The following is a 13,513-nucleotide window of genomic DNA, read 5'->3' as shown; positions in this document are numbered from 1 at the left end:
AGACAGATGTCTGATCCTCATTTTCACCACCTACTCAACAACTTCCACAGCAAGGATGAGCTGAAGGTAACTCTCTCTCTCTCTCTCTCTCTCTCTCTCTCTCTCTCTCTCTCTCTCTCTCTCTCTCTTTTCACACACACACATACGCACACACACACACACACACACACACACACACACACACACACACACACACAAACACACAGACGTGACTCTTATTTGGAGTGCTTTGTTGTCAGGAATTCCTCCTGAAGATCTTCTGTGTGTTCCGGAACCTGATGAAGCTCAGCATCTTTCCCAGGGACTGGAGTGTCATGCGACTCCTCACCAGCCAGTAAGCAAGCTTACACACAGTACCACACACACACACACACACACACACACACACACACACACACACACACACACACACACACACACACACACACACACACACACACACACACACACACACACACACACACACACACACACACACACACACACACAGACACTCACAAACGTTCCCTCACTCCATCTCTGCTCACTCGAGGAGAATTATGTCTCCCAGTGGAGGAAAGATCCTGATTTATAAAGCATAATTACTGCACAGATGTCGCTATGCCAGGTCACAATAAAATGCCACCTTAAAATGTGCAGATCTTTCATTTCAACTCATGAAAAATGGGAGTGAAAACGAACATGTTGCGTTTATATTTTTGTTCAATATATTTATCATGCATAACGAACATATTAACGCACTCAGGAGCTATTTGCTGGTAATTGCTAGCGTGACCGTTTTTTTTGTGGTAGCCTATTTATTCCTTCCCTGCTGCCGATAACACAGTATAGTTGCTGTCAATAACTGCTGTTGATGCCAGCTAAGGTAATTTATTGAAATCTCTCTCCCACTGCAGCATAATTGTCACGACAACCCAGCACCTCTCTCCGGCACTGCAGAAGAACTTCTCTGACCCAGATTTTGATTTCAAGGTAAAGAGTTGAGTCAGCACTGCTGCGGCTTAACAGCAGGAAGGGTCCCTGTCAAGGCTAGGTTTCACTAAGCCCAGAGAGAGAATAAACAAAAAGAGAGAGAGAGAGAGAATTCTCAGAGATGCAAAGCCTATAAGCATCTCACATATTCATAGAGTCCTCACAAAGATGTTTTCATTACTGTTCCATTGAAATACAGTCATACTTTTTTTTTTGTGCCAAGTTGTTTGTATTTTTGGCCATAAATGCATCTTAAAGTGTCTTTAATGTGAGAACTATGTTTAAGGTGTAGTGTCAGCCTGTAGAAAGTGTTTGCCCTTATGTGTGTGAGAGAGCATGAGTTCACATGTATGTATTTGTTTTGTGTGAGTGATGTTGATGGGTAAACCTGAATTGTGCTCTGTGTTGACTCTTAATAGGTGTGGAATTCCTTCTTCAGTTTAACTGTATTGTTCATCAGTCAACCCAGTCTACAGCTGGAGTCCCTTAGCCCACTTAAGAGGAAAAGAGTGTTGGACAAGTATGATCAGGCCTATGATCAGTATGACACACACACACACACACACACACACACACACACACACACACACACACACACACACACACACACACACAAAAGCACACATACACAGAAAGGCATGTGAACAACATAAACACAAAGGCACATACTGTACCCCCAGTCACCCAGTTCAAGGCTTGTAATCAGTGTGTGTATATCTACAGGTATGGAGACATGAGGGTGACAATGGCCTTTGAGCTGTTCAGCATGTGGCAGAAATTGGGTGAGACCTTCAAACACACATATTTGCTCTAGGGGTTTCACGACTACTGATTTTTCATAATAGGCCAACTAGTCGATTTGTCATTATGTACCAGTACAGTGCTGTCTGGGTGGGGCATCAATAAGATCTTTGGTAAAACATATTTTTTTTTTAAATGTCTTGAATGCTTTTTTTTGTTTCATGAAATTAAATCAGGGTTTTATCTTTAGATGATTATCCATCACAGACAGGCTCTTATTGTGCTTTAATATAGCTATACATAACATCTATGTAACAGGTCACATTTTTGCACAGAAGAATCAATAGGATCATAGATACACTAGTTTGTTAAGACAAAGATTCACTGGCAAACTTCTCTACTCGAAGCTCAGAGTGAAAAGGACGCACATAAGGGGTGTACTGTCTGTCTGTCACTCCGTTCCAATGATATATTCCATCCCAACGTGCGTTTGCCTCAGGAGACGACAAGCAGCACTTCACGCCGGGGATGATGGGGCCTTTCCTGGGCGTGGCTCTGGTGCCTCAGACGGAGGTCCGCAACATCATCATCCCCATCTTCCACGACATGATGAACTGGGAGCAGCGCAAGAACGGCAACTTCAAACAGGTGGGTCTCTCTGGAGAGCAGGACGGCAAGTGGGAGGGGAAGATGGGGACAGCATCTGGAGCAAGTCCAGTCCTCATCAGATCAAAGTCCACTACTGTCCGGGTGGGGCATCAATAAGATCTTGGTAAAAATGAATAATTAAAAAAAAAAATGTCTTGAATGCTGTTTTTTTGTTTCCTGAAATTAAATTAGGGTTTGACATTTGGAATATGGAATTAATCAGTCACAAATACTTGTTATACTAGTACAACTCTACAGGGTTCCCACGGGTCATGGAATTTTTGGAATATCATGGAATTTTAGAAAGTCTATTCCAGACATGGAATATCAGGGAAGTCAGGGAATTATCAGGGAATTGTATTAATACAAATATATTTTCTTGCAGAATCGGTGTATATCTGGTTATTAGCTTTACTGCTTGCTTGAGTGTGCCAACTGTGTTTATTTAATGTCCATTTCATCATCTCCCACTCTAAAAAAGTCAAAGGTTCTTGAACACTACGTGGGTGCTCTGAAATCATTGGTCGGGATGTACTATTCATTACATACTGTAGTAAGTCATGTAAATTCAGGTTTTTTGTCAGGGGAGTGGGAACTCTGACTCTACAATGAACAATACAAACTTATATTGCTTTGTCTTTTTGGTGAGAGGATTTTTTTGCTCATAATACAGATTGTGGGTGGTGTCACTGACTGTGATGTCCTGCTATTCTTGCGTGTGTGTGTATGTGTGTGTGTTTGTGTGTGTGTGTGGGTCTTTCATATGCAGGTGGAGGCAGAGCTCATGGATAAGCTTGACAGCATGGTGTCCGATGGTAAAGCGGATGAAAATCACCGGGAGCTTTTTAGCCTGCTGTGAGTGGTCACCCTCTGATTTAAATGATTCATCTTTACCCATGATCCCGATCACAAATCCCCCAAACCTCCGCCTTGAATAAAGCTCCTGGTCCAAACCCCACTCCTGCCATGTCCATACCATGCAGTAGATAATACCCCTGATGCAAGGGGTAACCCCCAAGTCAAAGACGTTATTACCACCTTAGACAATTCAATTATGCATCATCCTACTGTATATGTCCAGCCTAAAGTTCCTGCCTGGTTGGTAACACTTTATTTTTTTCTTACAGAACACAGCTCTTTGGACCTTATCCCAGGTGATTTCCCATCTCCTTCTCTCTCTCTCTCTTTTTCTTTCTTTCTCTTTCTTTCTCTCTCTCTCTCTGTTTCTTTCTTTCTCTTTCTTTCTCTCTCTTTCTCTCTTTCTCTTTCTCTTTCTTTCTCTCTCTTTCTCTTTCTCTCTCTGCCATCAAACATTATTGCATATGCAGCCTACAGTACTTTATATACGAAAATGCATTATGTACATATTTCCGCAACACGTCGTCCCCTCTTCATCTCTTTTTTTTTCTCTTCTACTTTTCTGCCCTCTTGCTGTCCTCTCTCCTCTTCTCTCTTCAGTCTCTTGGAGAAGATGGAGCAGGAGGCTTGGAGAGAGACAGGTGTCTCTTTTGTCACCTCGGTCACACGGCTCATTGAACGGCTGTTGGATTACAGGTACACATGTCTGAGGCTGTGTCTCAGGGAGAGACGCTTAGAGAGGACGTTGTGACGTTTGTTGTGATACCCAGATATTTTTACAATTGGCAGAGTGGAGTGTGGAAGTTGACTCTCTCTCTCTCTCTCTGTATATGTGTGTGTGTATATTTGTGTGTGTGCATGTGTGAATGTGTGTTTATTTGTGTGTGTGTCTCTGTGTGTGTGTGTGTGTGTGTGTGTGTGTGTGTCTCTCTCTGTGTGTGTGTGTGTGTGTGTGTGTGTGTGTGTGTGTGTGTGTGTGTGTGTGTGTGTGTGTGTGTGTAGGGAAAGTGTGAGAGCAGAGGAGGTGGAGAATAAGAGATTTTATGGCTCCATGAACCTGCTGGTAAGAAATACCCACACCTCTACCCATAACATACCCATCAATCACTCCTTATCCTCTCTTTAGTCTGTCAGCATCTAACCATCGCATGCCAGTTAGCTATCCATCAGCATTTAGCATTATGTATCAGATCCCATCCAACAGTGGCTGTTTGGAGGGCGGGGGTGAATAGAGAAGAAGGGCACCACCAAATAGAAAATTCCATTTAATGTAATATGAGAGTCCACAGCATTACAACATTGTAGCGCTATATAATGATAGCCATAACATTGCCATTGTGTGTGTGTGTGGTTTGCTGCACAGAACTTTTACAAGTCCGAGGTCACCAAGGAGGACATGTACATCCGCTACATCCACAAGCTGTATGAGCTCCACCTGCAAGCTGAGAACTACACAGGTGAGACGAAGGCTCAGGGGCCTCTTAATGGAGGCCCAGTTTTTTACTGGGTACATATATTAAACACTAAAACTAATTTGATCAATGTGTGTTTGTCCGTGTGTGTGTGTGTGTGTGTGTGTGTGTGTGTGTGCGTGCGTGCATTCATGTGTGTGTGTGTCTGTGTGTGTGTGTGTGTGTGTGTGTGTGTGTGTGTGCGTGTGTGTCTGTGTGTGTGTGTGCGTGTGCGCGTGCATGTGTGCGTGTGTGTGTGTGCGTGTGTGTGTGTGTGTGTGTGTCTGTGTGTGTGTGTTCAGAGGCGGCATTTACCCTGCTGCTGTACTGGGAGCTGCTCCAGTGGGAGGAGAGGCCACTGAGGGAGTTCCTGCACTACCCGGCCCAGAGCGAGTGGCAGCGCAAGGAGAGCCTCAGCAGGAAGGTCCTGCACTACTTCAACAAGGGCAAGGCACGTGGCCACCAACAGTACACACACACACACACACACACACACACACATACGCACACACACACACACACACACACACACACACATGCACACACACACACACACACACACACACACACACACACATTCACAGTCACACTCCAATACGCACACATGTTAGAAAGTCAACATTGTGTGCACTAACTTGTCCTGCTGTGGTTTTGTATTTGGATGTGCAGTGTTGGGAGTATGGCATCTCTCTCTGCCGGGAACTGGCGTTTCAGTATGAGACCCTGTATGATTACCACAGTCTGAGCTGGATACGGGTATGCATTGATCGACGCCATTTTTAGATTGCTGTATAGTCTTGTGTGTATTTGGGTGTTTGTTGGAGTGGGCGATGGTGTAATTACTGTTTCTGCTTTAATCCCTTTGGTAGAAAATGGAGGCTAGTTACTATGACAACATCATTGAGCAGCAGCGCCTGGAGCCAGAGTTCTTCAGGATGGGATTTTATGGACGCAAGTTCCCCTTCTTCCTCAGGGTTTGTACACTCTCTCTCACACACACACACACACACACACACACACACATACACACACACACACACTAATGTGAATGTCTTGAAATGTGCTCATAACACCAGTCTAAAAAGATAACAATATGACACAATATCTGTATTACCATAAAGTCAGCCCTTATGTGTACTCACCAAGCTTACCATTAATTGATATTTGATAATTATTGATACGATAATGTAGAGAAATTCTAGAAAATTCTGGGATGAGCTAAGTATCTAAGAAGGTATATTGCCTGATGAGAAGGCCTCTCAAAGAAAACGTTGTCAGAAGTTTGACTTGTCAAGGAAAATGAAGGTATGTGTATATGTGTGTGTGTGTGTGTATATATAGTATATGCTGTATGTGTTTGTCTGTGTGTGACAGAATAAGGAATTTGTTTGCCGTGGCTACGACTATGAACGGCTGGAGGACTTTCAGCAGCGCATGCTGAACGAATTCCCACAGGCCATTGCTATGCAACACCCCAACCAACCAGACGACACCATCCTACAGAGCGATGCCCAGTGTATCCTACCCACTGTGTGGTTTGGAGTGTGTGTGTGTGTGCATGAGAGCTGAAGGAAATATGTGTGTGAGCAAGAAAAATGATGTGTGTTTCGGTCCTTGACCTGCCTTTCAGATTTACAGATCTTTGCAGTGACCCCAGTGTCCGAGCTGACTGAGGGTCCACACTTGGAACGCGTGCCTGAGCGCATCAAACGCTTCTACCGGACCAACAACATCAGCCGCTTTCACTATGACCGTCCCTTCCACAAGGGCCCGAAAGACAGAGAAAATGAGTTTAGGGTACTTAAACATCAGCATGCCATGATGACTAAAATCCAGTAGACCTCAGACACACACGTCCTCTTACCTGAGAAGATGCCCTGGAAATAAATACCACCTCTAGAGATACGAACACTATGAAATAACAGCCCTCATAAGTTGTATACTATTCATAGTCTCATTTATAAGATACTCTATTCATGATTCAGTTTGGCTGAATTGTATAATTTATTATAAGCTGACAGTTTGGCTACATTTAACTGTGCTTCATGATTCTGACTGTGGTATGATGTTGTGTCTGGCTGCAGAGTTTGTGGATTGAACGGACCACACTGATTTTGTCACGTCCATTACCTGGAATTTCACGCTGGTTTGAAGTGGAGAGGAGAGAAGTGGTGAGATTCATAGACATTCACTTAGACTTACAGACTAATACAGCTTTAGAACTATTAAGTGTGCTTCAAATGTAGAGCTTTGTCAAATGTGAGGTACATTGCCTTCATTTAGCCTTCAGTTAGCCATCACCGTGAAATGTTACTGGTAATACAGAAGCGTATGTTGTACGTAGTTTATGACATTGTGCATACATTTGTGTGTAGTGCCTGTGTGTAGCCTACATATTATATATGTTCATGTGGTTTGTGTGTTTGTGTTCTAGGTGGAGGTCAGTCCTCTGGAGAACGCCATATATGTTGTAGAGAACAAGAACCAGGAGCTGCGCACCCTCATTAGCCAGTACCAGCACCGCCATCACAATGGCAACATTAACCTACTCAGCATGTGTCTGAATGGGGTCGTGGACGCTGCTGTTAATGGAGGAATCGCCCGATACCAGGAGGTATGGACAGGACACATAAACAACAACAAACAACACTACAGAAAACCTTCCCACGTGTATGCTGTCCAGAACAACAACCGATTGATATTGTTATTATTATTAGTTATTAGTTATTATTAGTATGCAACTGTGCACCCTGTCCATGGTACTGAGACACATTTTTAAAGCAACACCAAAGAGTTTTTTGTACCTTAAAATAATGTTTCCAAAATCATTTCAGTGGTTCATCAACTCGTAACAGGGTGAACGGCACTTCTGCATTCCCTTTGCAGCCCTCTATCGGCTATAACCGCACTATGTAAGTTTGCCAAATCGGGTAGCGGATCTGTAGTTCGATGGAATGAGACATAAGAAACTACAAATTTGACTTGCTTCTCATGTCGCAATACACCATACTTTCATAAAATCATGCAACATACTCTACCTTGTCTGTGGACATCGCTATTTGCAAAGCCAGTGCTGGATAAACAAATAGTGTGCGTGCGACAGAGGAAAAGTGCTTTGGTGTTGCTTTAATAGCCACTGCATTGGCATTACATTAGGAGATGATTACTCCAAGGGTCAGAGCAGTGTTCCATGCCGTCTACATCTACAGAGCCAGTAGATCTGAGAAGTGACAGTGGAATGAACTGCCCTTGACATGCTTTAGCTAATAACACGAACAGCTTGGAATCATATATGAAATGAAATCACACACAACTAGTCTGTGTGAGCTTGCATTACAAGTTTGCTGACAATCCCGTGGTACCTCAGAAAAAAAGAATCCCTACAGCCGGGGGGCGCTGTGGCGCAACTGGCTACAGCGCCCATATCATGTTTGGATCCAAGTGCCCACGGAAGTCCAAGCTGCGGCCATTTCCCAATCCCACCCCATCTCTTACCCCATTTGCTTCCTGTCATACTTCACTGTCCTATCCAAATAAAGGCAAAAAAGGCAAAAATATATACTTTAAAAAAAGAGATCTCTACAGCCACCGAGAGAGAAACCAATGGGCAGCCATGGCCAGTAAATGGACAGGGAATGTAGTGATGTAAAGGCGAGGGCAGAAGAATAGCCTGCCTGGGTTATTTTAGGTCATGAGCAGCCCTAACACTATTCATAGTAATACTATCATTGTAAAGTTGAAAGCCTGTCCTGCATGCTCCCCAAGCATATCTAAAGGTGTCCTAGATACACGCTGGGGTGAAGATATCCTCACATCTCTCCAGAGGGTGGCAAGGATTTTCTTGGAAGACCATAACTGATTTCATAATTGAGGTATAAAAATCAGTTTACTGTAGCTTGAAGCGTGACTGTACATGGGCTGCTTGCATTTGCCTATGTGTCCCTTCAGGCAATCTCTTCATTAAACAGTTTACCTGTGGGTGTCTTCAATCTGATAAAGGATTGTCAGCATCACAATAGCGAGAGGCTATGTGTGTTCCTGGGTTTACAAATAGAAGATAGAGAATGACAGATGGAAATTAAAGTGAAAATAATTATGCTTTCACAAAACATATTTATGTAAAAGTCTCTCTCTCTCTCTCTCTTGCTCTCTCTCTCTCTCTCTCTTCCTCTCCCTCCCTTTGTTTTCACAGGCTTTCTTTGATAAAGATTTTATCAGTAGCCACCCTGAGGAGGCAGAGAAAATAACACAGTTGAAGGAATTGATGCAGGAACAGGTGGGCAATGCACACACACACACACACACACACACACACACACACACACACACACACACACACACACACACACACACATACACACACACAAACACACACACACACACACACACACACACACACACACACACACACACACACACACACGCTGTGCAACCACCCCCACTGTAACACACACTGTACAAGCTTTACACACACAAACATACAAAGTACAAAATATACACATATATCTGGGTCACTCAAATTCATGCTCCTTATTGTCTTTTTTTCTCAGGTGCACATTTTAGGTGTGGGCCTGTCACTCCATGAGAAGCTGGTGCACCCAGAAATGCGTCCCCTTCACAAAAAGCTCATTGATCAGTTCCATGTGATGAGGAACAGTCTATACCACGTGAGCTTAAACTCCACTAACTAACGCATTCAACTGTATCCACTTGAGAGTACAAACTCCATAATTAATTTGTTTCTCTCTCTCTCTCTCTCTCTGTGTGTGTGTGTGTGTGTGTGTGTGTGTGTGTGTGTGTGTTCCTCCTGCAGGGTGTCGCTGCTCTTGATAGGTTAAGTCCTGCCTGCTCAGGGATCCGCAGCATTGTGACACACAGCCCTGAGAGCAGTAGGCTTTTACATAGAAACAGGTAAGTCTAAATCTCTCTCTCTCTCTCTCTCTTTCTCATACACACACACCCACACACACAGACACACAGACTCACACACACACACACACACACACACACACACATATAAATGCACACACATGAACGCACTAAACATTTTGAAGTCTAATTCATGCTTGTTGATCATATCCATGTGTGTGCCTGCAGTCCTCTCCAGGGCTCTCTGCGTCTGACCGGTGAGGTTGGACCTCTGATGGTCCTGACAGATGGACTGATGGAGCACACAGAGGAGACCTCACACATGCAGGTCTGTCTAGTCCACACACACACACACACACACACACACACACACTCACACACTCACACACACACACACACACACTCACACACACACACACACACACACACACACACACACACACACACACACACATACAGTACGCAAAAGTGTAAGCCGTTCAAGTAAATGGACAGCTAATAGACCCAACATCATATGCATGACATCTTGGTTAGTGTGTATCGGATCAGTATGTGCTAATTGTCCACTTCCTCGTCTCTCTCCACAGCCGAGCCCCTCCTCTTCGAGTCTCAGTTCCATTCGGTCCTCCTCGTCTCAGATCATTAACTCCGCTCCCTCCAGCACCAGAGGTCAGTAGGAGCCGCCCCCATGGAGGAGGAGCCGGATGCTGTAGAAGTGCTACCCTAAACAATTACTGACAAGTCTTTACAAAGACATTATTGAGGAAAAACATACCTCAACACACCTTCCATAGTAACATTTAAAAGAAACTAATTAGCCTACTTGTGAACCAAGATACTGTAAACTCTTCGAAGACGATATAGAGAGTGCAGCCATATTTCACACGTTTACACTTTGTCATGCCCCTTTCTCTCATCCCTCTGTCTCTTCGCCAGGCTCGCCCTCCCTACCAGATAAGACAAAGAGCAGCCGGGAGCTGCTGATGCTGCTACCCCCCCACAGGGAGAGGCCCAACAGTGCCAACTACTACAACACTACTGAGAACACACAGGTACGACACTCATATCTAACAATGCCAACTACTACACTACTGTACGACACTCATATCTAACAATGCCAACTACTACACTACTGTACAACACTCATATCTAACAATGCCAACTACTACACTACTGTACGACACTCATATCTAACAATGCCAACTACTACACTACTGTACGACACTCATATCTAACAATGCCAACTACTACAACACTACTGAGAACACACAGTACGACAATCATATCTAACAATGCCAACTACTACAACACTACTGAGAACACACAGGTACGACACTCAGACACCTGACATCTGAGGTGCATTTGAATTCCTTGAACAGAGGCAAACATTCAAACTAAACATGATTTTCTCTGAACAGTTAAATTTGAATGATTTTGTATTCCATTTCGTACTGCCACTACCTCCTCCAGCTGTTTGTGAATGTTCACAAACATTCGCTGAGAACTCGAGGCAAGTATAAAACTGTTTGCAGACATTTGCCAATTTGAACGCACCTCAGTCAAGCATCGATCATTCTTCTTCTAAGTGAATAGATATTATTTTGATAATATACATATATTGATACAATTTAAAAACAGATAAAAGTGGTTCATGCATTTCTGTACTGTGCATGCACTGTGCATAGAGTGTATGCGCCCCTGTAACTGAAAGCCATCAGCAGAATCACTTTGTGTCTAAATGCACTCAAATATGACAAGGTTTGGGCACATCTGCTGAAAGGAGAGTTTGTTGGGATCAATAAAAGAGGTGAAATGTAAACTTGTTCACAGACAAACAATGTCCAGCGTGGCCTACAACAGCAAGGAAGTCCTTGTAAGCCATGTGGCGATCGTCACACTGGATTCCCAGAGAGAGGTAAGCCATGCAGTAACATTAATGCACACCTGGCACTGAGTGGACCTGAGTTTTGCCCCCGCGGTCGCTGATGAGCTGTGTCCTCTCGCAGGGTTCCCTGCCGCCCCCAGCAGCTGGAGCTTGGACGGGTCAGAGGGCAGAGAGCCGGGGCTCAACCTGCAGAACCCGGCCAGTCTGATGGCCCCCATGCTACCGCCGCGCAACTTCCCACAGGGTGAGAGACACAAACATATTAGCCCTGTCTCACATTCTGCAGGTGCACACTACAGAGGGGATCCACCCTATGGAGCAAGGAAAATATTCCTGGGTGCTGGAGTCTCTGTTGTGGCATATGCTTGGTTGAGACAACAGAATGACATCAGTCAGAGAAGTATTGGCTGCCAAAGTACAGGTCTTCAGCCATACATGTTCAAACATGTTTTTTTCTGATTACTTTAGTTGCTCTTGGTTGGAATCAGACCCCTTTAGTTTGCCTAATTGTTCTTCCATTGTTATATTGGCATACACATCATAAGAAAATGTTGATTACATTGCTTCATCTTTTTCAGGTCACTTCCTGATGCACTTTGATGCGTTTCAACAACATATGAACGATATTCCCCCAGCTCTACCGATGCGCTCTATTAGAAAGGTAAGATAAGGGTGTTCTCATGCAAGTCTTGTATTTACATAAACCTACAGAAAGACAGAGGACCTCAACTCTCTCTCTCTCTCTGTCGTCTCTTAGTCTCCTCTGCACCCCATTCCCGGCTCTCCACCCAGTCCGCTGTCAGTTCTGGGGGGCAGTAACTCCACCCTGTCGGGCAGTGCCAGCAGTGGCGTCTCCTCCCTGAGCGAGAGCATCTTCAGCCACTCCGACCCCCCGAGCCGGCCCGAGCAGCTGGACCCGGCACCCCACCTCCCGGCCACCCACTACTGGAGCCCAGAGGAGCCCGCCCAGCCCGCTGCCTACCTGCACGTCCACTTCGGCTCGGCCCAGGACCACCCGCACCCGCACTACCCGCACGGGCATGCTGCCACCGAGTCCGACGGCCTGCAGGACCCGTCCTGCACCACGCGCCCCCTGTGTCCGGAACTGCCGCACGCCGCCGCCGTCGGAGGAGGAGGAGGGGCTGCCGCCTTCCTGCGGCGATCCGGAGCCCCCACGCCGCCCCCGAAGCCCTGCATGCGCGTGGTGGGAGGCGCCGGGGTGTTGAGCGACGACGAGTCGGCGAGCGTCGGCAGTGGCAGCGGTGTCCAGCCTGTGCCCCTGCCCCGCCGGATCTTCCCTCCTCCGCACACCCAGCGGGAGCTGCACCGGGCCGCCTGGGAGCAGCGCATCCGCGAGGAGCAGGAGGAGAGCACCGGGTGAGGGGGGAGGAGAGGGCAACGCTGGCCGAGTACAGTGATGGAGGCCTGCAGTTTGGATGGCAATCAGAGAGAGGGGGGAGACCGGCTGGAGTGCAGAGCTTACTACACAGAGCCTGTGCTCAGGGTGTCAGTGTGAGTTTCTCAGAGGGGGGATGCAGGCCTGATCGGAGGCTGGGTTGGTTTATAAATATTCTCTGAGAAGCTGCTTTCATTGAATAGCTCTCATCTCCTGCCGCTCCACCATAAATCCTCACAAGACTTGTAATCATAACCCCCCTACCCCACCTTCCCCCCGCCACCAGCTCATACTCTGTAGAGATATAGCCCTTGAGCACACAGTTTTTTGTACAGCTAGTCCTTTAGCATGCTTGTTTGTTTTTACACTTGAATGTTTTGTGAAGTGAAACACAAAATAACGCCTGCCTCTTCACTTTTCCCACATTTTCCCACAACTGATTATCAGGGTCAAGCACAGGGTTGACAGTATGGTTAGATAGCAGCAAGATTAGGGGCTAGGATTTTAGAACGAACGTTTTAGGAAGAGATAGGCTTCAAGGCGGATTCAAGGGCAAGCATTTTAAATGACATACCAAGTCAACGTGAATAGACAGGAATGGTCTCTGGGTTTTGGTGTTGATATGGAACTGTCGGTGTTCATTGATGATGGGGAGTAGAGGGCTTGGGGAAGTGCGCTGAAGTCTGTGTGATG

The 13,513-nt window shown here is 45.6% G+C and overlaps 1 protein-coding gene across 1 annotated transcript in view; it reads left to right on the top strand.

The window, feature by feature from the left end:
- LOC143102929 (dedicator of cytokinesis protein 3-like) overlaps positions 1 to 12,805 on the top strand; it is a 24,929-nt gene extending 12,124 nt beyond the window's left edge. Inside the window, exons 19-46 of the mRNA XM_076266723.1 lie at positions 1 to 66; positions 240 to 334; positions 897 to 972; positions 1,392 to 1,492; positions 1,696 to 1,754; positions 2,213 to 2,361; positions 3,131 to 3,216; positions 3,489 to 3,515; positions 3,820 to 3,915; positions 4,222 to 4,282; positions 4,583 to 4,676; positions 4,973 to 5,121; positions 5,340 to 5,426; positions 5,540 to 5,644; positions 6,045 to 6,186; positions 6,301 to 6,467; positions 6,755 to 6,841; positions 7,105 to 7,284; positions 8,863 to 8,946; positions 9,221 to 9,337; positions 9,484 to 9,581; positions 9,768 to 9,867; positions 10,127 to 10,208; positions 10,476 to 10,591; positions 11,370 to 11,454; positions 11,546 to 11,668; positions 12,003 to 12,085; positions 12,182 to 12,805. The exon at positions 1 to 66 is cut by the window's left edge and continues 33 nt beyond it. Of these exons, the coding sequence (XP_076122838.1) occupies positions 1 to 66; positions 240 to 334; positions 897 to 972; positions 1,392 to 1,492; positions 1,696 to 1,754; positions 2,213 to 2,361; positions 3,131 to 3,216; positions 3,489 to 3,515; positions 3,820 to 3,915; positions 4,222 to 4,282; positions 4,583 to 4,676; positions 4,973 to 5,121; positions 5,340 to 5,426; positions 5,540 to 5,644; positions 6,045 to 6,186; positions 6,301 to 6,467; positions 6,755 to 6,841; positions 7,105 to 7,284; positions 8,863 to 8,946; positions 9,221 to 9,337; positions 9,484 to 9,581; positions 9,768 to 9,867; positions 10,127 to 10,208; positions 10,476 to 10,591; positions 11,370 to 11,454; positions 11,546 to 11,668; positions 12,003 to 12,085; positions 12,182 to 12,805 (3,339 nt within the window). The remainder of the gene's footprint in view (positions 67 to 239; positions 335 to 896; positions 973 to 1,391; positions 1,493 to 1,695; positions 1,755 to 2,212; positions 2,362 to 3,130; positions 3,217 to 3,488; positions 3,516 to 3,819; positions 3,916 to 4,221; positions 4,283 to 4,582; positions 4,677 to 4,972; positions 5,122 to 5,339; positions 5,427 to 5,539; positions 5,645 to 6,044; positions 6,187 to 6,300; positions 6,468 to 6,754; positions 6,842 to 7,104; positions 7,285 to 8,862; positions 8,947 to 9,220; positions 9,338 to 9,483; positions 9,582 to 9,767; positions 9,868 to 10,126; positions 10,209 to 10,475; positions 10,592 to 11,369; positions 11,455 to 11,545; positions 11,669 to 12,002; positions 12,086 to 12,181) is intronic.
- Positions 12,806 to 13,513: the final 708 nt, after the last annotated feature.

The sequence above is a fragment of the Alosa pseudoharengus genome, unplaced genomic scaffold (genome assembly GCF_046254945.1).
Source record: "Alosa pseudoharengus isolate Yale_2024_CS ecotype anadromous, Long Island Sound unplaced genomic scaffold, YU_APseudo_1.1 YU_APseudo_1.1_scf_4, whole genome shotgun sequence".
Lineage (NCBI taxonomy): Eukaryota > Metazoa > Chordata > Actinopteri > Clupeiformes > Clupeidae > Alosa > Alosa pseudoharengus.
Note: the sequence above shows the minus strand (reverse complement) of the source record. Positions and strands in the feature narration are given on the sequence as shown.